Source organism: Vespula vulgaris, chromosome 19, assembly GCF_905475345.1.
Source record: "Vespula vulgaris chromosome 19, iyVesVulg1.1, whole genome shotgun sequence".
NCBI lineage: Eukaryota > Metazoa > Arthropoda > Insecta > Hymenoptera > Vespidae > Vespula > Vespula vulgaris.
Window position 1 is genome coordinate 1,702,501 of NC_066604.1, and position 25,000 is coordinate 1,727,500.

General features: G+C 33.5%; 1 protein-coding gene across 26 annotated transcripts in view; it reads left to right on the plus strand.

Annotated features, from left to right (window-relative positions):
• The window catches only part of LOC127070730 (octopamine receptor beta-2R), a 71,482-nt gene that overhangs the window by 37,869 nt on the left and 8,613 nt on the right, over window positions 1-25,000 (plus strand). For 16 of the 26 annotated variants that reach the window (XM_051009092.1, XM_051009093.1, XM_051009088.1 and 13 more), the window contains 3 exons: window positions 23,262-23,328; window positions 23,575-24,573; window positions 24,893-25,000. The exon at window positions 24,893-25,000 is cut by the window's right edge. In XM_051009092.1, coding sequence (XP_050865049.1) covers window positions 23,262-23,328; window positions 23,575-24,573; window positions 24,893-25,000 — 1,174 coding nt within the window. Of the gene's footprint in view, window positions 1-2,671; window positions 2,676-7,791; window positions 13,181-23,261; window positions 24,574-24,892 lie in introns of those variants that run through there. The other 10 variants (XM_051009102.1, XM_051009096.1, XM_051009098.1 and 7 more) reach the window with 5 other exon arrangements.

A 25,000-nucleotide genomic window follows, 5' to 3' on the forward strand; every position in this document is an offset into this window, starting at 1 on the left:
AACTTGTCTCATTAACAAAGTGATCTTTTTTCGAAGTGACAGACAGGTACACGAGGTAAACGATGGATTCGTTTAAACAAACAGCGCGTTGAAAAGGAAATGAAAATGAAAATAAAGGAAAGCAAAAAGAAGAAAAAAAAAGAAAGAGAAAGAAAAAGATGACTTAAAAATGACCGAGGAAAAATTTCCTTAAAGAGTCTTTTTTCACTTGTATGATAATGAATTAAATTTTTGTTCCTTCTTCTTCTTCTCCTTTTTTCTTCCTTTTTCTTTTTCTTTTTTTCTTTTTTATCATCGTCTTACCCAGGTCACGCGAAACCACCATTTCTTTAAATATATAATCTATATGTAATATCGTGGTTACATGAGATTACGTTTTATTCTACGGAAATGAAATACGTAATATCAAATCGAGAGAAACACGTTTCCATGCTGTACCATAAGCTATGACGAATTAATTACAACGGTTGTTGGGTACGGAATCACGGTGAAATTCCAACGAGCATTTTATATGTAGATATATATGTATACTGAAACGCAATGTGCGTTTTCTCTCTCTCTTTCTCTCTCTCTCATTGTTTTTGTCTCTCTCTTTCTTTATAGCTTCTGACTCTTACTTCACACGTACTTGAGACATGGGTTTGTATAAATTTCGAGATTGAGATTTATCGCCTGTGATCGGAATCGGAATCTATTTTTCAACGTAACAGACATATTTTTCCTTCTCTATGATCGCGTTAGATATTTGTTAGAAACGTGAACGATAAAAACGGATGGACGGACGAACGGACGGATGGACCGAAGGACGAACGAACAGAAAGATCGAAGTTCTCGATTAGAGTAAACGCTTTCGTAATGATTATCGAAGTTCAATCAATCGATCATTTTATTAGAAAGGATCACGTTGTCTGGATAATAGTATCTTCTTGGATAACTATCATAGATGTTTCTTTCTCTCTCTCTCTCTCTCTCTGTTTCTCTATCTATTTATCTCTTTCTCTCTCTCTTTCTATTTTTTTTATTTCCCTCTTCTTTTTTTCTTTTTTCTTTTCAACGCACGCTCAGTTTCTTGATGAAATCGACGTGTAAATCATGCAATCGTTTCTTAGAATAAAATAAAGATAGATAAATAGATAGATAAATACAGACGGATAGACAAACAGATGGATAAATAGATAGATAAATAGATAGATTAAGACAAAGAGAAAGGGAAAGGAAGAGGAAATAATAGCAGATTGGAAAGGAAACAATGGAAACAATATTGGCCAAGTATCTTGCAATATAAACGGAACTAACTACGTACTCAGTCACTCGTTTACTCACTTACATACTTACTTACTTACTTACTTACTTACTTACCTACTTACTTACCTACTTACTTACCTACCTACTTACTTACCTAGTTACTTACGTAGTTAGTTACATACATACGAAATGGTCGATCTTCAACAGTGGCTACTTACGTAAGACCGAGGACGTTATTCAATTGTAACGTCTCAAGGTTTCCACATTGCATCCATCTCTCGACGTTTAAGAAACGCAAAAGTACTTACTTACCGGCATTCGTAGCCGTTTAATTTTAAACCGTGAACAGTTTTTCTTTTTCTTCTTTTCTTCTTCTTCTTCTTCTTCTTCTTTTTTTTTCTTTTTCCACGTCAACGCGATACAAATCATTAATATCGAACGACATCCGAACGTTCTCTCTTTTCTTCTATTGCAAATTTTTCTTTCGCAGAAATAACGCAAATTATTTCTATACCTCGTAATATAATAATATTTCAATCGAGAGACGTAGTTGAGAAACGATCGTCTCGAGTTTTATTGTCAGGCGTGTAATCGCATTGGATGAATTCGTCGCGCAATATTTCTTGTAATTTTCACGAAGGAAAAACGTCCTTCGAGTTCTCCTCTCATCCTTTTCCTTTTCTCTTTTTCTTTTATTTTTTTTCTCGCAAAGAATAACTATCGATTGAAAAAACGAATCGGATTTAACGAAAGTTCGTCGGATTTGACGGCTTTCGAGAGTTTCAGCTTTCGGTATTTATGAAATCGATAGTTTCCATCATTAAATCGAGATATTTTAATAATAATGGAATTCGCGATCGTGGTCGGTCGAGTGAAAAGAAAAAAAAGAAAAAGAAGAAAAAACAAAGAGAAGAAAAGTAGATAAACAAAAAAGAATAGAAGAAGAAGAAGAAGAAGAAGGAACAAAATGGAAGAAAAAAAAGAAACATTAAACCACGAATTTCGATGTTCCAATTACCGCCTGACTCAAGAGAAGTAATGCGATTTTATGGTTGTTGGAGTTGGAGAAAAGCTAACGAGAAAGAGGAATATATACGGTGTCTCTTTCTCTATTTCTTCTCTCTCTCTCTCTCTCTCTCTTTCTCTCTTTCTCATTCGTTCAGCTCGTTCGTTCGTTCGTTCGTTCGTTCGTTCGCTCGCTCGCTCGTTCCTGTTTAGACACCCGACAGAATTAACATTCGAGATTGGACGTCGTAGTGGCTGCCGCCAGGAGAACTATACGAACTTTCATAATCTGTTATTTCGAAGTGGCGGCAACGGCAGCAGAGAAGGAGGAGGAGAAGAAAGAGGAGGAAGAGGGGGTGGCGGAGATGGCGGCAGTAGAGCGATTTAGCGAAAACAAACTCCTTAACCGACTGTAAAGGCTTACGGTTCGCCAAAGTTATATATCTAGATACATACATACATACATACATACTTCCTCAACGACTTATGCTACCATTTATTATTACCAACGTGCTTCTTCTAAACGTGCTTGCAAATTAGCCTCCTTTTAAAATTGTCCTCGCTTAATCATTTCGTCGTGTCGATCTTTAACTCCTTTTCATCTTCGAATAAATTCTGAAATAAATTCTTTTCTCCTTTTTTATTACGATTGGACTAGGGCATGAAATATCCTTTCATCAAGGATATTCATTTTATTCGTATTAAAAGGATTAGATAAAAAATTAAATAATGAAATGGACTGATCATATATTTTGTCGTGATAATGAGATCTAAATGGTTTTAAAAAAATATATATATATTTATATATATAGTTGTGATTTTGTATATATCGTGATTTTGTAGTTACTTAATTATTAGTATATCAAAGAAATCGTTGATTTCTCATTAGACCGTAAGAATGATACGTTTGAAAGCACGTAGAACAAATTTCATTTAACGTTTCCCCGCTTTATTAACTTTTACCCTCGTTAAACGTTCGCGACAGGAAAACAAGCCAACGGTATTGCCATGGCATACAACGACTATAAGGGTCCTTTGCTTATATACATATATACTACTATACATATACATATATATATATATATATATACACATTTACACGCATACATTATATATATACACACACATAGTTAGTACACCAATTTCTCTTTTTAGATAGATACCTACTAGATACCTATCTACGTTAAATTCCGAAACACCATCGAATTTTGTTCGCTATATATATATAGTAGACGTCGAAAGTTCGATATTTGAAAAATTCCGATGTTACAATTCGTTCGATCGGAGATCTGCGTAGTCCACGTGTTTCATTAACGTTTTCGATGAGGTTTATCGATGCATTGAACTATTCGGTTGAATGAACAAAATTTCTCTCTCTCTCTTTCTCTCTTTATCTACCTATCTATCTATGTCTCTTTGTCGATATATACTAGCAATAGTCGCAGTTGGTTGGAGTTTGAAAAAATCTCTCTGGCGAGAAAGTCAGAGAAAGAGAGAGAGAGACAGACAGGCAGACAGACAGACAGACAGACAGAGAAAGAGAGAGAAAAAGTATTGGTAGATAGGTAATTCGATTCTCAGCAGGTTACACAGGTTTAGATTAGATATCGAAAAATTCGTGCAATCGAGCGAATCGAGAAGCTAACATTCGAATGTCGGTCTAAGGTCCGATAAACTCTTTCTCTTTAATAAATGTTTGTTGAAACGAGAAACTGACGTCGAATAACTCGATTCGTATTTTTTTCTCTCTTTTTCTTTCTCTCTTTCTCTCTCTTTCTCTCTTTCTCTAATTATGATCTCTATAATGCCACCGAAGCGGAATACCAGAAATAATTACGGAAATAACGGCCGTCCGATTGCCGTTTCTAATTAAAAACGATTCGAGACGTACTGGCACGAACAGAACGAAACGGAAAAGTTTAATTATTGAAATTGACTAACAAATTTCAGATGAAAACACGAAATGTTTCGTAATAGTTTCTTAACTTTTAACTCCATTATATCTACTCAAGAGATAGAAATAGATAGATAGATGGATGGATGGATGGATAGATGGATGGATGGATGGTTGGATAGATGGATAGATGGATGGATAAATGGATAGATAAGAAATTGGATATACGTTCAACCGATGTAAGCTTAATTAACGATACGCGATCTCGAGCGAAATTAAATGTATCTGTGGGAAAAAAAGAAAAAAGAAAAAGAAAGAGAGAAAAAGAAGGAAAAAAAAGGTTGCATACGTAACCTCGTCTATGAACCTGCTGATGGATCTATTTATCTTCATAGATCATGTTGCTTACCGATAAAAATCCTTGAACTCGAGAAGTCGTTTGAAAGAACACAACAACGGTAAAGAGGAACGACGGTAAAGAGGATGAAGAAGAAAGAGAAAGAGAGAGAGAGAGAGAGAGAGAGAGAGAGAGAGAGAGAGAGAGAAGGGGGGGTTGAAAGAAAAAAAAAATAGAATAAAAAGGAAAAAAAAAAGAAGAAAAGAATTAAAAGAAAAACCTTGAACCGCGTTATACGATGGATGCAATTTAATCGCGTTCAAGTGAATGCACGTGCCAATTTGTTTTAATACATAAACAGACAGATATATAACTTGTACGTACGTATATATACATATATATGTGTGTATATATATATGTATAATATGTTATTTCTCGATGATATGAATCTCTTTACTATGAGTAACTTAATTAAACGATATATCGGTGATTAAAGCAAACATGCTAAGAGCAATTGGTTCGAGGGGTTGGAACGTACAAATATAGATATATATACATATATATATGTATGTATGTATATATATATATATATATTTATACATATATTGCTTTTCGGAAAGACGCAGATGCGCGAGAAGAGTTGCGTCAATCGATTCGTAGTATAGTGCATCATAGGAGGACAACTTCCGGTCGGTTGGTACGAACGAAAAAAGAAAGAAAGAAAATATATATATATATATATATATATATATCTATACACACATACGTACATACATACATACATACATACATACATACATATATATATATAAGAGTATTCTGGAAAAGATGAATGATGAGTTTCGAGACAAGGATAGATTAGAGATGGAGATAGATAGGTGGATAGGTATGTACATACGTACGTATATAATATATCGATATATGCATATATATATATGTATATATATATATATATATATATATATATATATATATATATCGTTCTCGTCCTCTGGCCGCTTTTTCATACGACAGCCGAACGAATCAGCAAGAGCTTGGCACTATTTACCGTTGCGCTCGAATGCATCTCGAGATGCACACGATGTTTCTCTCTTTCTCTCTCTCTCTCTCCCCTTTAATTCAGGCACGCATCCACGATGCTCGGCCGATCGAAGGTCAGTGTCGCAATCGTGCGATGCCGCCCAGCCATATTATTTACGGAAAGCACTAGAGTATTTTAAAACTAACGAGGACGAGCCTTCTCATCCGACACACGCGATCGAATTTTCTTCATCTTCTTTTTCTTTTTCTTCTTCTTCTTCTTTTTCTTCTTCATCTTTTATTTTTCTTCTTCCTCTTCCTCATCTTCTTTTTCTTTTTCTTTTTCTTTTTCTTTTTCTTTTCGTTTTTATTCTTCCTCTCCTTTTTTCTATTATTTTTATACTTTTTCTTCTTTTTTGTTCGTGCGAATGATTTTGCAAATTACATAAATATTTCTCTTATGGAAAGTTTCTATTCCTACGTATATGTGTGTGTGCGTGTGTGGGTAGGTGGGTACTGTTTTTATTTTAATCAGAAAAAGGTTCTTTTTCTTTTTAATCAGAAAAAAGTTACGACGGTATGTACAGTTGCGGGTAAATTATTTTTGTTTTCTTTTTTCTTTTTTCGTAAACAAGAGAGAAGGAGAGAGAGAGAGAGAGAGAGAGAGAGAGAGAGAGAGAGAGAGAGAGAAACAGAACAATCGCGTTGTTTCAAGCGAGAAATTTTTTCTTCTCTTTCTTTCCATTTTTCTCTCTTTACCTTTTGTTCTTTTTTGATCGACGAGAGAATTAATTTTTGTAATAATTAACCTGTGCGTGGGATGATTATTGAAATAACTGTTACGATAAACGAATTATTTGTATTAAAACAATGAAATATATAATTACAAAAGAGTGAAGTAAATTAAAATGCGTGAATAAACGAAAGATCCTACGAATGATCGAAGGTACGGATCGTGATCGATTGAAAAAAAAAAAAGAAAAGAAACAAAATTGATTATTTCTCTTCTCCTTCTTCTTCTTCTTCTTCTTCTTATATAATGTGTTATTTAAAAAATTATTTATACGCACACACACACACATATATATATATATATATGTTATTTAAAAATATTATATTTTTCGAAACAGATAGACAGACAGAGAGAATGAGAGAGAAGGAGAGAGATAGAAAAGAGATAAAAATTTTGTACATTATATTCGTGTTTCTCATAAACGTGCTCCATCACGCTTGGTTGACCATTTCTGCTTTCCGTTGAATGTGTACGACGCTCATTGTTCACCAGAACGTCGTTACGTTGTAACGTTGGTAACGTTGTTAAAGTCTAAACGCGCGGAATGGTAACGCCCGGTGACACGTTTATCGTGCTAACAAAGAACACCCCGGAGGTCTGCATCGTGTTATTCGATGAAGATGCGTCTAGTTATAACACCACCGATCGTGCGTCGCAATTGCCCTCCCGGTTATCGCGATACCGTAATGGACAATTTACTTTCGAATCGGATCTTTATTTTTTCTTTTTTACATTGACGTCTAAAATAAATAAATAAATAAATAAATAAATACGGATAGAAAGATAGAAGAAAAGAAAGAAAAAGGGAAAGAAAAAAAAAAGGTGAGATATTTTATCACTTTTTCAATCGAATCGATGAATGGAAAAATGATCAGTAAAAAAAGAGAGAAAGAGAGAGAGAGAGAGAGATAATAAGTTGTAAATCGTTTTATTCTTTTTTTTTTCTCTTTTTTTCGAACGATCTCATTTAATTCGATGCGTGTAATTTTATTGAATTTAAGTTAATTAATAAATTGAATATCCGGAAGGGCGAAGTCCGATAATACGTCGATATTGTAATGCGTTAAAGCGTGTATCTACGCGATATGACACGTTTGAATTATTATTTTCTTTTTTATCTTCTGTTTTTTTCTCTTTTTTTTTTTCTTTTACATTTTATGTTTATGATTTATCAAAAGAGTAAAGAGAGAAAACTCGTGGGTTCGAACATGATTATCGAGAATAATACTGATAAAGAGAACCAATCGATAATAAAGTTGAATGTTACATTTTCTATATGAAAATAATTTACATATACATATGTATATATACGATTTTCAAAATTATTGTATTTATGTTATAGAGCCTGTATCGTTAAAAGCTCGACGTAATACTAATTTTATATGTTCGAACATAACAGACAAGGACATAAAAAAAAAAAATGTAAAAAGACGACATAGTTGATTTGTTTTTTTTTTCTTTTCTTTTCTATTTTTTTTTTTCGAACGTATGCAAGTTCGTTTTTGCCAATTGACTCGAATGAAATACACTGCTGTATGAATTTCAGTGCCAAAGGCAGCATGCACATCGACGGAATTAGATGGGTCTCTCTCTCTCTCTCTCTCTTTCCGTCATGAGCATCGCAAGTAGGAAGAGTGTCGTTCGGTAAAAGCTGATAAAACGCTGCATAAATACGATCCGTGGTACCGATAGCACACGAATTCTTATTCCTTCTTCTTTTTCTTTCTCTTTGTCTTCTTTCTTTCTTTTTTTAATACCACCCTTATCGCTTTAATTTCGAAACGAAGCTAATTTAAAAAGTACTCTCATTTTTTTCTCTTTTTTCTTTTCTTTCTTCTACAAAAAACATACATACATATATACATGCATATATATGTGTTAATACTTTATGTATGTATGTATGTATATATGTCAATGTAAGTTTATATATATATAAACTTATCGTGCTTTGTCTATTTATAGAAAAAAATAACACGAACACGTTAGATAAGTATATTCTATATCTATAAGAAACTCTACCCTTGAAATTTAACGATCGTGAATTTTACCATATAATAGAATTCTTCAAATTTGATAGACATACCTTTTAGAATTAGGCTCATTCTCTCTCTCTCTCTCTCTCTCTCTATCTATCTATCTATCTATCTATCTATCTATCTCTGTCTCTCTCATTAACTCTCTATTTGTCTCTATCTCTAATCTCTATCTCTCTCTTTCTTTATCGTTTATATGTCATAATCATTGGGGGAATTAAAGCCAGGCAGAGAGAATAAAATTATGCTAAGTCCGAGGATAAACGTGGGGTTGTCAACGTTTCCGGGATAAATCTGGAACAGGAATTCCGTGTGCTTGTTATATCATCATTATTATTCGTAGCGAGGCTCTCATTACGGAGTTGCTTCAGTCGGAATTTCAGTTGGATTTCGCATAGGTGGAAGAGCCGTACCGTGTCAGGCTTGCACCACCACCTCTCCTTTCCTCCCCTTCCATGCCTTTTTCCTCTCTCTCTCTCTCTCTCTCTCTCTCTCTGTCTTTTTCTCTTTTTCTCTCTTCGTTGCTAGTGACGATGATGCCGCTGTTGCTGTTGCTTCTGTTAGTATAATGCATCCTTGAAAAAGTTATAATAAAAGAAAAAATATATTCGCGACTGGGATTACGCTTTTGTTAATTTGAATACGTGTTAATTCGGCTGTATCATAGTTAGTAGGCGTTTCATAGTTAGAACGATTAATAAAAGTATAGATAATGAGAGAGAAAGAGAGATAAAAGAAAGAGAGAGAGATGTTCTTTAATGAGCATGAAACGCAACGAGGAATGGATTTAATGATTTAATATTCGATAAATATTCGAACTAATGGAATAAAAAAGAAAGAATTGAATCGATCGAATAAAGTTTCGAAGGAGAAAATTTTCATATTGGTTTTGAAGAATTATAAGAAAGGGAGGTGAAACATACGTACATACGAAGGATATGTTAGGTATAAGTAGTCACATACGTATGCATGTGTATAGATATTTATTTGATGTATTTACTACACATATAAAATTCGTGCGTGATATTCGTAAAAAGGAGAAAGAAGACATATGAGAGGGGTAGGAAAGACACGGGTACATACATATATACATATATATATTTTCTTTCTACCCTAAACTTTTTCATCTTATATATCACACGAGTTAACAACGATCCTTCCCTTGGGTATGGAAAATACGTGGTTATATATAATATACGTGTATCACTAAATCTTAGAGAACGTGTGGGATTATCAAAAAATATTACATGTTAAAGTGGTAATATACATATATGTATATATATGTATACATTTTCTATTTGTTATATATACATCATATAGATATTATATAATATCTATATATCTATTCTATATCTACTCTCGAATTAGATATGTTATCCTTACCGTTATCCTTCTGATTAAACGAGGGTAAAAGCAGCACCAACTATAAAACAGACTTCCTGACTCCTAATGAAAACTTTTGAAAAGTTTCTCTCTTTGTATTAGGAAGAAATGAAGTTGGTAGTTATTACTAAATCGCTAGGGAAACTGCTGCTATTGCTACTGTTGCTGTTGCTGTTGCTGTTGCTATTACTCTCGAAGATGCCTAGGAACTTAATCAAACTTTAGAAATCACTTTCGTTTAAAAGAACAACGTGGAAAAGTTAGACACTCTATTTCTCTCCCTCTCTCTCTCTCTCTCTCTCTCTTTCTCTTTCTCTCTATTTCTCATTCGTCAGACGATTAGTAAATTCCACGGGAAATATCTACTCGTTCCGTGAAAATTCGACTTACTAGCAACGAGTCGCGTGCTTAGTTTGCAAATTGGTTCTAACTTCGTCGTTTAAACCGGAGCCACGAATTGTACACCGAACTCTGTGTTACGTACTATGGGGATCCCATCGACGAGATCATTTTGATGAAAAGTTTCGATCGTTTATTATGTAACTCGTTCAAACTACTTGGTTTAGGTGAAGGAAAACTTAGAAAGTACGAACCGATATTCCAAACCGTAACATTTCCGTTCTCCATATTTATTATCGTAGGAAACTCATATCGTCCTCGTTTTATACATTTTCGTTAATAGAATAAATGAAAAACTTTATTATCTTTTGTTTTCCCTCGACAATGTGGCTATAATGTGAAACATTGAGAGTAGTTTCTTTTTGTAAGGTTTTTATTATATTTTATCGAGATATCATAAATAATTCATTTAATATAGTTTCCGTTGGAAAAATACTGTAGTGTAATATCGATATCTCTTCGTATTCATTCTGATCGATCTATCCTCTCGGAAATTGATACGAAATTTAACAACGTGTGTTTCATTCGTTTCGAAACTTTTTTTTTCCTTCTTTTTTTTCTTTTTTTCTTTTCTTTCTCTCTCTCTCTCTCTTTTTTAAATGACGACTGTTCTCGTAAAAGAGTGATAAAGAGGAGAACGTATTCACAATTTTTGTAATTTTTGTTGTCAATAGAATAATTAAAAACTTTATTTTTTTTGTAATTTTATTATCGTTATTACGATATTATATGTTAAGTTTAATATTAAACGATCCTTACTTTTAAGATAAACTTTTTTATCGGGATATCATTTAATATATTTCGTTTAGAAAAATACCACAGTATCGTATCGTGTGTCACTCTCGCAATTATTCAGATCGATCTATCGTCTCGAAAATGATATGAAATATAACATCGTGAATTTTATTTGTTTCGAGACTTCTTTTTTTTTTTAATGAGTACTCTCATCGATGATAAAAAAGAAGAAGGATTTATTCGATGTTCCTTCATTTTTTAAGTAGGATAATTAAAAACTTGATCTTTTATTTCTTTTTATCGTTATTAGATCAATGAATAAAGTCGAGCATTGACAATCCTTTCTTTCAAAGTTTATCTTTTATCGAGATATCATAAATAATTCATTTAATGTATTTCGTTTAGAAAAATACCACGGTATCGTATCGATATCTCTCGCAATCATTCTGATCGATCTATCGTCTCGAAATTGATATAAAATAAACATCACGAGTTTTATTTGCTTCGAGATTGATTTTTTTTCTTTTTCTTTTTCTTTTTCTTTTTCATTTTTAATTGAATAAAAAAGATCGAAGAGAAGAACTTACTCGTAATTTGTTGACTTTTAAAGTAGAATAAATAAAAAGGCTTTATCATTCTCATTTACATTCATTGTTATATTACGACAATGCTTGATACAAAATATTGAGAATCCTTTCTATAAAACGTTTCTACTTTATCGAGATACTATAAATAATTCGTTTAATATATCTCATCTAGAAAAATATCGCAATATCGTATCGATATCTCTCTTACTTAGTTAGATCGATCTATCGTCTAGAAAATGGTCTCGAACTGTCTCGTGAGTTTTATTTGCTCGAAGCTTTTCTTTTAAAAAATGAGTACTTTCTGGTGGTGGTAAAAGAAAGGGAGAGATGGAGGAGGAAGGGAAGAAGAAGAAATGCTGAAGGAGAAGAAGGTACTTGATGGGATACATCAAGATTGTCTCTCGAGATTTCTGAAAGATTTTTCTTGTAGCCATTCTTTTTATGAATGACATTTCAATCGATGCATTCGTTAGAATTTGAACTTATGAAAATTTAAATGTTAGAATAGATATTATTTAAGTAAAAATATATACAAATGCATGCACAGATAGGGAGAGAGAGAGAGAGAGAGAGAGAGAGAGATATTTTTTCAAAGAAATTTTATTCATAGAATACTCTTACAATATTTTGAACGTTCTTTCTTATATTCAAGAAATAATTTACATTTTATTCGAAAATTGAATTTCACCGACGCGAACACATAAAAGATATATTATGTCGGTCCACGTGTATCTTAGAAAAGGACTTGTCTTTTCGATCCAAAGGACAGTGGTATATCGAACATCTACATACATACATACATACATACATACATAGATGCATACATTCATATATACATACATATATACATACATAGATGTAGTATTTGAACGTCAGCACTCTCAAAGCAAAAGCTTGTTTTTTTAGTCGAGCTTTCGTCTTGTTTAGTTTTCGTCGATAACAGTAGGGCAAATATACGTACAGGTATGTATACCTTGCTCCTCTGAAACAGTTTATTGGCTTACGTCCTGGCAAAACTCTGTTTGTCAGATATTTCCATAAATCTCCATAAACGAGATCTTCGAAGGTATGTATCTACGTATGTATGTATGTATATATACATATACATATACATACACATAAACGTGTTTGTCTCTTCGAATAAAATTTTTCATTCTACTAACATGTCTCTCTGTATTTTCGATTGTTTACATATCGTATATTATCGATCGCCGAATGAAAGAGATAGAAGGACAAGCGTTAGAGGACGAAAGATAGAAAGAGCCAGAGATATCTTTAGTTAGTTTACACTCGACATTGGAAGGAGAAGAAAGAAAAGAAAAGAAAAAGCAAAACAAACAAAACCGATGTGCGTGTCGCTAGATACGAGCTTTCAACTCCCGACACGAATCAGTTTCGTCTTTGACCTTCGACGAGTAACGTCGCGTGTTAACTCGAGCTCTTAACGTTATCCCCATTTACTCCCCTTACTCTCCCACGGGTTTTGCATTGCCGGATGATTTAATTTTAAAGATCTTCCGTGAGCTAAGAAAATATTTATCAGGCAAGTTATTATATTTGCACCGTTGACCATGGCCGTTAATAGTCGACGATGCATTTCCTTTATATTAATCTAATTCTTTCGACCGTCCATTACTACTACTACTACTACTACCACTACCACTACTACTACCACCACCACCACTACTACTACTACTATTGCTACGTCATCGTTTAATTGGATCTCGTCATGTTATTCGACGAATTAAAGTAAGTAATTTCATTTCATTTCATTTCATTTCATTTCATTTCCTTTGTCTGTTTGTTTGACGAAAAGTAAAGAAAAGAAGAGAAAAGAAAAGGAAGAGAGAAAAAGGAGAAAAAAGAAGAGAGAAAGGAAAAAAAAGAAATAGGATGGATTAACGAACTCTCGTTCGCTTTTTATCACGTCGTTATTAGTTTATGTAAGAGTATATAAGATAGAGAAAGAGAGAGAGAGAGAGAGAGAGAGAGAGAGAGAGAGAGAGAGAGAGAGAGGAGCTATCAGAACATCAGGGGATAGATACATAGAGAGAGAGAGATAGAGAGAGATTTACGTCTGAAAGTAGAAAGTCCTTTCATTATCTGGACGACGCAAGGAGAAAGATTTACCATGTGGTCGGACCATGTGATGGCATCGTCTAACGCGTTAAAGAAACTAGTATACTTTTTCGATAATAAGAAAATACAATGGTTGATTTTTAAACGATTATATTACGTTCTTACGAAACTAGAAATAAGTTAGATACGTATTTAGATTTATATGTAAGTATAGGTATATTTCATTAACAATTAATTGTTTACATACGTAAACAGCGATAGAGATAAGGTCGTTCTGTTAATAATATTCACGATGAAAACAATTCTCAGACGAATTACGTTTGCGAGCGAGCTTTTGACCTTTCCTTCTTCTCTTTTTGTTTTTGTTCTTCTGTTTTGGATCGTGTAAATAAGATTTAAACTATATCGACACGATTATTTCTATATCTTCGTTCGTTCAAAATGTTCACGATACATTGGTACTAAGATCTAACGATTCTTCAGTTTTTAAAGTTTGAGAGACAACGAACGACGAGACAGAATATATCTTAATTTACATATTTTTAAATTACAAATATAATACTATTTGCATAAATTGGAATGTCAAGAAGAGCCCAACATCCTTCTCTCTTTGTATCTCTCTCTCTCTCTCTCTCTCTCTCTCTCTCTCTCTCTCTTTCTCTCTTCTTTAATTGCTTTTAACGAATACGATGAATTAGGTGGGGAAAACGTTGCTTAACGAAGGACCTCTCGAGATCCCAGCTTCTGGTAATATACGTAGTACGTATCAACGATTTTTATCAACGTAGTTTTAACGTAGTTCTTTTCTTTTTGCAAGAAAATCGAAGTAACTGCTACTACTACTACTACTACTACTATTACTATTACCACTACTAACGAGTACGTAAGAGTCACTCGTAATAATGTTTCTCGTGACGAAAGGTTATTAAAAAAAGAAAAAAAAAGGAGCAGAGGGAGGGAGGGAGGTGAAGAGGAAAAATTTGTCGTTAAAATATCAAAATAAAAAAATTGGAAATATGACGAATAAAGTTATAACGATGACGTTATATCAAAGGCCACGTAACTACTTAACTAAGTACTTACTTAGGTATTCCTTCTCAGTAGATTTCAAGTACCTCGTATAAATATAAAGTTTCGAAGAAAATCATATCTATCCGATTTATCGTCGATTTATTAGATTTATTAAGCAGCGATACAACGATGGAAGAGAAGAAACAATGTTATGAAAGGATGAGTGGGTGGTAAAACTTGTTAAAGAAATACCCAATTCAAAGTTTCATTTGCTTTATTATAGGTACTTATATCGGACGACGATATTATGCAAAAGATAAAAGTATCTTCATCTTGTTCTTTTTAAAACTCGTTCGTTTCTCCACATCAACGCTTACCATTATCAACATCGCCATCTTCTTTTTTATCTTTTTCTTTGTTTTTCTTTTTTAATATCACAAAAAGAACGCGAACATGGTCGATATCTCGATAGAATCTTGTAATTAGCTAAGATGAGGAGAATTCGAGAGATTAAACTCTAATATTTTCAACGTAGAAATTTTATATTTAACTTTTTTAATGATGTAAATGCTGAAGAAAGAAGGAGAGAGGAAGAGAGAGAGAGAGGAGAAATACGAAAGAAGTAGAAGGAGAAGAAGAAGAAGAAGAAGAAGAAGAAATTTCATGCAATTACATGTTGATAGGATATTTCGTTTCACTCTCTTTTTATTTTCTTTTTTTTAAGATCCTTATGCGATTTAGTTTGTCTCTCTCTTTCTTTCTCTCTCTGTTTTTCTTTTTTTATCGAGTTTTAATCAAATGCACTCGAAACAGATTAAGATTTCATCTTGCATTATTTCGATTGGTTTCTATTTGTAAGAGATTTTATTAAATATCGAGAGAAGAGAGAGAGAGAGAGAGAGAGAGAGAGAGAAGGAGAAAGAGTGTATGGTGGAGGGTATTAAATTTTTCTCTCAATGTATTACTTGTTAACGCAGGATTTTGCGAGCTTTGAAAAAGTCATGAATAGAAAAGAGAATGACGTTCGTAACGTCACGAAATGTGATCTCAACGTATTATTTCATTGTGGATTACATCGGGAAACGTTAATCTCTTCAATGTTCATTATCCAAGAAGCGTTTAATTTAGTTTATTAAAGTTCACCAAACGAAATGAGAGTTTTTATATAAAAATCTTTCGACTATTTTCAAACGTGTATATATATATATATATATATATATATATATATATATATATATATATATATAGAGAGAGAGAGAGAGAGAGAGAGAAATAATAGATACGTAGTTGTGTATTATGTATACGTACATAAGTATATTTCGTTATCGTTAAAAGAAAGAAAGAAAACAAAAAATAAGAAGAAAAAAATCGCGGAAGTAATTAAAAGAATCGAAATTTATTGAATGAAATCCATTGGTCGAGATTTTGAAATCAGAATACTTTGAATATATCCATATTATATATATGGTGCCCCGTTTAGATCACGATAGAAAAGTGGAGAAACGTGTATTCGTTGAAGAAACGAGTACATACCGTTCATGAATTATGGAGATGTTCAAGTGCATAAGAAAGAAAGACAGAGAGAGAGAGAAGAGAGAAAGAGGAAACGACTAGTACTTGGTTGAAAATATTTTCCATGGGAGTTCAATAAAAGTTCGTATAATACATTTATCACGACCATTGATGAAAGCTTATAAAAAGCTCGATTTATCTATCTATCTATCTATCTATCTATCTGTCTATCTATCTATCTATCTATCTATCTATCTATCTATCTATTTAATTTTATCTCTTTATATTTATCTAGTATTCTGTCGGATATAGTTAAACAAATTTTCTCCGGTTATAATGTATTTATTTAATCATCCATTTTCGTGCACGAAAATTTAAACAGGTATATAATCGTAAAGGTAATTCAATGGCAATGTAATTTCGCTCTTTGATTTCCCACGTGTATCTACGTATTAGCTGTTACTTCTGACGAATAACAAAAGCGTAAAATTGATAATAGCAATCGTCGATCGCGAATATATATATATTATATACATACATATATATATATATACATATATATATATACACACACACACATATATATATATACAGCAACAATTTCAAAGTAATTAAACAGTAATTAAGTTTATCCGTTGTTCTATACATAGGTACGTATTACTCAAGCTATATCACATAGGTGGGTACGTAAATTTGTACGGTTACATGCACGCGAACATTTTGTAGTTACGTAATCGGAGCTTTTGATTTTAGATTGGAAAAAAAGTGAGTATATTCTCTCCTTGAACACAATGCCGATGAATATTCATTTGAAAAGAATGCGAGAGAGTAACTTTACTTTGTTTCATTTATTCTTTTATTATTTTCTATATTCTCTCTCTCTCTCTCTCTCTCTCTCTCTCTCTCTCTCTCTCTCTATCTGTCTCTTTCTCTCTCTCTCTTTCTCTCTCATTCTCTTTTTTGTCTATTCAAGAGACATTTCCAAACTTTAAAGAGAGAGAGGGAGAGAGAGAGAGAAAGAGAAGGGTAAAAAGAAAGGTCAATTTCTCTCTAAAAATGTATAAAGGTTAAACAGCACGTGCGTGACAAAGGACGCAAATGTTCCTGAACTAAAAATAAAATTATTCGATATAATCACTTCTGTCTCGCGATCATATCAGCTATAAAGAAAAATGATAGAACTGGAAGTGAAGGATGATAAGATTTGAATAATGTTAAAAATAAAATTTATTCTTTCGAGATTTAACGATCGGCCATTATTTGCCATACGTAACAACGTATTCTTTAAAAATCTACTCGTAATATCGATTTTCGTGATATTGAATGTAGGAGAATTTACTGGTTATAATAATAGGAATATAAATTAATTTTATCAAGATATTTTCGATGTGATAAAAATCTCAAAAAAAGATACATATACATACACGCACACATATATCTATATATATATATATATATATATAGGGACATTAACGACGTGATTTACGTGTTTAATATCTAATACTCATCTCTATCACGTGCATACATACATATACACATACACACACACGTACATATATAAGGATAAACGTCGAACACATAAATACGAATATTTAATACAAAGTTAGAACACGTTCTCTCGCAATATAAATACATTTCCTAGAAACCTTAAATATTGATCGATAATTATATCGTATAAAAAAGAAAACATTCCAGGTTACATAATAGTTGTTTCATAGGATTCGTATGAGTCAGCTGATCACGACTCTCCTTCTCTATCTCTCTATCTATCTATCTATCTCTCGTTTAGGACGATCGATATGGCTTTGCACGGACTCGGGAGGCTCGTCAGGCTCGCGTCGTAGTATACGTACGTACATACACAGACACACACACACACAGATATATATGCTAAATTAGCGCCGATACAAAACGATCCCTCGTAGCTCGAGGAAATGCGAGAAATTCTCATTACGATCGTAGATACCTATCTATTGGTCGTACGGTTAAAAGGGGTGCGAGTGGTGCAAGCAGAACCAGGGAAAAATAGTAGAAGAAGAAGAAGAAGAAGAAGAAGAGAAAGAACAAAGAAGAAAAAAGAAATAAGAATGAGAAGAAGTAGACGAAGAGTATGATGAAAGAGAGATCCTTGTCACTGATCTTGCAGATTCCGCATGGTCTGCCCTTGGCCAACCTTAACGTCGAGAATTCTACTTATATTTGATCTTGCTCTCTCTCTCTCTCTCTCTCTCTCTCTCTCTCTCTTTATCTATCTCTTTCTCTCTCTCTCTCTCTTTCTCTCTCGTTCTCGCAGCAATTCGACGAGACCGGATGCGTACGATTTACATGCACTCGCTAGCCCGTTACGTGACTCGATTCTTCGTAATCGGAACGAAAGAAGGACGAATATCTCCGTCTTTTTCTCTCTTTTTCTTTATCTTTGTTCCTTTTTATCTTTATCTCTATCTCCGAGGAAATTCGTAACGCACGGATTTTTTCCCTTTTATCGATCTAAAAACACCGCTGTAGATCAGAGATAAAGAGAAAGGAGGATATTCGGATTAGCTGTGCCTTGGGTACTTGGTAAATACTACTCCATTAGTTTTATCTTTTCGATCTATTTATTTTTCCTAATTGAACGTTTTTCTCAGTTTGTACGAAACTGCTCTTTCTTTCGTTCTTTCGTTCTTTCGTTTCGTTTCGTTTCGTTACATTACGTTTCGTTTCGTTTTCTTTCGTTTCGTTTCGTTTCGTTTCGTTTCGTTTCGTTTCGTTTTGCTTCTTGTTATATTTTATTTGTTCGTTTTTCATTTGAAAAACCACTACGTTCGTTACTACCATATCAAAAGTTGAACTTTCTCGTTATATGTACATACATACATACATACATACATACATATATATATATATATATATATATATATATATGCATACATATTAAAAAAAAAAAGGAAAGAAAATAAAAAAAAATTATATATATATAACGAAAAAAAAAAAAAACCAAAACAAAACAAAACAAGAAAAAGAGAAAACAATGGATCACGCATATTTGTTTAGCTTTTTAATGAAGAGTATTATTTACAACTACTGAATATCGTTTTAATTGATTAACAAATAAAACAACTCGGGATATAAAATATTTCCCCGGAGTTTTATTATTCGATTCAACAACTTCAATTCTAAATCCTTCCGAGATTTATCCGAGCAATGATTTTCTTAGAAAATCTTTCCGTCTTCTTTCGTGTCTTTCTTTTTTTTTATATTTCTGTATGTTTCTTTTTCTTCCTTTTTTTTCTCTCTTGTTTTTTGTACGACTGGATGAAGACTTTCCTTTCGTAAGAAGATAAATCATCAACTCGTTTCGAATAGAAAGAACGTAGTTTTCCGACGCTTTGAAAATGACGATGCTTTTCTATCTTTTTCTTTCTTTTATCTGTCTATCTCTATCTCTATCTCTATCTCTATATATCTCTCTCTTTCTCTCTCTCTCTCTGTCTCTTTCTCTTTCCTTGACGTTCCTATTCGACTTCTAATTCCTTACGTGCCATCGCGGAATGCGAATAAAGAAGACGCGACAGGACGGGTATGCTTTTCCTTCGACGTCGAGTCGCGTCGCATTTTAACCGCTCTCTCTGTCTCTCTTTCTCTCGTAGTCTCTTTCTCTCTTTCTCTCTGTCTTTTTATCCCTCACTCTCTATTTCTTTTGTCCGCCAAACGATATGTAAAATCCCGAGCATTTTCATTCGTCCAGATACGCAACCCGAAGATATTTGAATTTTCTTTCGTATTTTCTCCCTCCTTTTCTTCTTCTTCTTTTTCTTCTTTTTATTTTTTCGTACTTCGTCTTGTTTTTCTTCTCTTCTCTTTTCTTTTCTTTTCTATTTTCTTCTCTTCTTTTTGTACGTTTCGTCGCCGTACAAGTCATTTCTATCGAGACTCGTTAAAATATCGTCTTATCTACGTAGATGCGATAGAAATTTCGATGGGTGCGTTATACGAACAAGTGTGTTCCACTCTCATTTTCATTTTATTTTTATTTTTATATTCTTTTTTCGTTCGTCCCTATCGGAGTTGTACTATAAGGTTGATGTAATAAATCTCGTTGAAAATTCGAAAATACAGCTATCAAGTTGGCTAGGTCGATTCGATAAATTTCGTCTAAGCTATCTCGGGGCGCACTTACGTGCTCCTTAAATTGCGGCTATCTAGAAGAGGGAAAATGGCGTCGTCGAGTCCGGATTCATGTCTCTATTCGATTCGATTCGATTCGATTTGATTCGACTCGAATCGAGTCGAGTCGTCTTACTTATCTTCGTATCATTTGAATCAGGTCATCTTTCTCGCCACGTTCTTCCTTTTTCTCTTTCTTTTTTTTTCTACTTGTGAAATTTAAAATGTCTAGCACTTTTTAAACCGAATAATATACATGTATATATGTATGTATATATATATTTTTTTGAAACTCTCTTCCAAGTTATATTTAAAATCAGTTAAACTTTCGAAGAATCTTGGAGAATATTCCGTTCTAATATATTCTTTGAATTATATTGCGTTAATATTGAGATCTCATTATAACTTCGTAGATATGCATTTTGATTGTACTTCGTTTTAAATATAACATCGCTCGAACGAAGATAGAACGACATAGAAAAATATTATTGACGATGTTACGTTCAAAACGAATAATTATATTATTTAAAGGATTAATTATATTTGTCATTTAAAGCTATCGGAATACGCTAATTAATATCGCGATTCGATGATAATAGGAATAGAAGAGGACTAGAAATTATTATATACTTATCCTGTATATATATATATATATAAATATGCCTGTAGAGAATGAATGAGTGAACAAGAGAGAGAGAGAGAAAATACTTTCATCTTGGTCTCCTTTGATCGGTGAGACTCAGTAAATGGGCAATAAAGCGGACCATTATATATTTTATAGTAGATATGTATCTACTTACGTACGACTGAACATCGTTCCCTCTACACGTGAATATACCCATAGCTTTTTTTTTTATGGCACAATAAGAAACCATCAGTGCGTGAGAATAACCACTTGCGATATCATCGATGAGAAAAAGAAGAAGATAAAGAAAGCAATATAGTTATAATATATATATATATATATATATATATATATATACATATATATATATCGTGGGAACGTTGTTCATACCGAAGTCATCTTTCATCTTTTGAATGGTACTCAAAGATACGTCGAATGAAGAAATCGAGTAAAATGACATTAGCTTTTAACGTCAATACGTATATAGATATACGTATACGTGTATGATTCACTATCTTAGATATAGAGATGAACGAATAACAAAAAAAAAAGAAAAAAGAAAAAAATACGTGCGCAGACAAGAAAATTGAACCGCTAATATCGAATGCATCGATCTGTCTGTCTCCTATCTATCAATCGCAATGTCGAATCTTATATAATTCGTTATTTCAAGAGATAAACTTGATATTGATTGTGAACTATCTCAGTGAATATATCTCGAACGAGATTTTTATATTTCTTCGCTTGTGAATGATGAGAATTCAATTTCGAGATTGAAGGATTCTTCTAGAAGTTTGAGTTCATCGAACCTTATTCATCCTCTTTCTCTCTCTCTCTCTCTATCCCTCTCCCCTTTTCTTCTTTTTTTTTGTCTTGAAATTGCATATTGAATACGATGCAAACAAGTCCTGATTCTTCAGAAGGAAATAGTAAAAGCTTTCGAGATATCCTTCGGAATATCTCCATACTTTTTTCAATTTTTCTTCTTACATTATACATAAAGATATGTGTCTATTTATATAGATACAAACACACACACACACAGATTTGTTCTTATTCTTGTTATCGAGTTATAATTTTCTTTTACATTGCTTTTCATCTTTAGAAAGAACAATAAAAAGATTGAAAGAAACAGAGAGACAGAAAAAGAGAGAGAGAGAGAGAGAGAAAGAGAGAGAGAAAATAAAAGATAGATTAAGAGAGATAGAGATAGAAAGAGAAAGTATGGTGAATATTTTATAAAGAAAACCGTCCTCGCATATATCGCCTTTTATTTCTCCCACTAGTCGATGAAGCGTGCTTATCGTCTTACCGGGCCGGCGCTTTCTATACCAACCCGTAGCGAAGGTAATCGACCTAAATTTACCGGGGGAAAAAACAGCGGATTGTAAATTACGCGCGCACAGGATGAGTGTACTTGACACGGCCCTGTCCCGTCAGACCGACCACGCTAGATGAAGAGAGAAAGAAAGAGAGAAAGAGAGAAAGAGAGCGCGTCATTCAAGGTTACTTGCTCTTCCGCCGCGTCCTCGTTTCGAGTGGTGACAACCGAGAAACTGTCGCGAAGATATAAAAGCCTTCAAGAGTGAAATGTATATGCAAAATTCTCTTTCTCTTTAACACGCACGAATACACGTAGCGTAGTTAAAATACACGCGTAAATAGAGAGAAAGAGAGAGAGATATATATATATAATATGCGCTTCGTATGCATGCGCTTATTTGAAGAGAAGCAGAACATAAGAAATTATCGAATTTTTTCGAATTAATTTTGCTACTGAAAAGCTTACTTTTTTCTTTTCTTTCTTTTTTTTTTTTTTTATATTTGTCCATCTCTATCTTTTTATCTCTTTTATATGTGGTTAGTCTACTGAATGAAAAAGAGATATAGGTATTTATGGAGATGGGGGGTAGATAAATAGATAAGTTTATTATGTTCATTCGGTTAGAGAAATTGTGATAACGATTAAGTAAAGAGGATATGAAAGCAAGAGTGCAAATGATTTTTTTTTCGTGTATCCTTTTCTTCGTTTGAAATGAAAGTAGAGAGAGAGAGAGAGAGAGAGAGAGAGAATGTATGTGTGTGTATGTGAGAGAGAAAAAGAGAGAATTTTGTTTTCACCTTTTTCTTTCACCGAAGCAAGCATAAAACGGGTTGATTGATTGCTTGCTAATAGATCTTAGCGTTTCGTGTTTGCACCGCAAACAGAATTGAAATAGAGATCGTAGGGTTTGAAAACGTATAGGATTACATTACTTTGTGATAGGATTCCTTTGGAGTATTTATTTCCTGTATGTATTAATTCGATAGAATTTGATCGGATCCTCTACGGATTATATATTAAAATGTCAAAATTAGTTTAACCCATTATCGTGTAAATTTAATTCGATTCAATTTAATTTAATTTAATTTACTCGTTAGTTTATTTATTTGTTTATTTATTTATGCTTTCAGATCGCGTAAGAAGGAACGATACGATGAGGATCGGTCTAATGTTAAGCTTCCTTGGGATATCCATGACGTAAGATCTTAGTTTATAATTTGGCTGCTCGAGAAGAAGAGCAGCTGTTATAAATAAAAAGAAAGACAGAAAGAAAGACAGAGAGAAAGAAAAAAAGAAAGAAAGAAAGACAGACAGAAAGAAAAATATAGAGAAAGTAACAGAAAAAGTAAGAAATAGATAGAGAGATAAATAGAAAGATATATACATATATACATATATATACATATATATATATGTATGTATATATAAGAGTTTTGGTGATAGAATGACGACGCTAACGACGGCGTCTGATCGTCCGGAGGGCTCGTTGGTCGGCGTAACGTCGGTCCTGGACTTAGCCTCAGGGAGGAACCTCAGTTTGTCTAACAACGTCCATGGTGAAGAGTCGAAAGATCCTTGGTCCGATGTATCGTTGACCATCTTGAAGGGTTGCATACTTGGTTGGATCATAGTTATGGCAGTATTTGGTAATTTACTTGTAATGGTGTCGGTAATGCGTCATAGAAAATTACGTATAATAACGAATTATTTCGTTGTCTCGCTCGCCCTCGCCGACATGTTAGTGGCCATGTTCGCAATGACATTTAATGCCAGCGTACAAATAAAGGGTCAATGGCTCTTCGGTTATTTCATGTGCGACGTTTGGAACTCGTTGGACGTCTACTTCAGTACGAGCTCGATTCTCCACTTGATGTGCATCTCGGTTGATCGTTATTACGCGATCGTGAAGCCTCTCAAGTATCCCATCAAGATGACGAAGAGAGTGGTAGCTTGTATGTTGCTAGCCTGCTGGGTATCACCAGCGATAATATCATTCGTACCGATATTCAACGGTTGGTATACAACAGCCGAGGATAGCGTACACCGACAGGACCATCCAGAATTGTGTCTCTTTCGGGTTAACACGGGTTACGCGATCGTATCGTCGTGCATATCATTTTGGATACCGTGTACTATAATGATGCTGACGTATTACTCGATCTTCAAGGAGGCGAATCGTCAAGAAAAACAAATGCACAGTCGTTTAGGTAACGCGATGTTACTGAGCCATAGGACGAGTAAAGATATGAACAATCTTAACGGTGAATTAAATAGCGCCGGTTCATCGAAAACATTAACCCTCAACGAAATAAGCACGGACCAATTGCACACCCCTACCAAGGACAAAAACATAATGAAGATGAAGAGGGAACATAAAGCTGCTAGGACTCTTGGAATAATAATGGGCACCTTCATACTCTGCTGGTTACCATTCTTTTTATGGTATACATTTTTTTTATCTTTTCGAGAAAAAAAATACAAAAATAAGAAAACTAAAAACTCACCTTGGACTAAAATACTTTATTACTTTCTAACACGGACGAATAACACTGTGATCACTATCGTGATCGTTATTACAAGACGCAACTATAAGACGATAGAAATATTCATCGAAGAAATAATATCACACCTTGAGAATATAAATGGACAATGACAATTATTTATCGATATATATATATATACATACATATATATAAAATTAATTTATCTGGATAATATTTAACACACACCTCGCGGTTAGTTTTAATTATTCGTTTTCTAGGTACGTCATAACAGCACTGTGCCGTACGTGTCCCTGTCCCGACATCGTCATTGCTATACTATTTTGGATAGGATACACTAATTCGGCGTTAAATCCGCTGATATACGC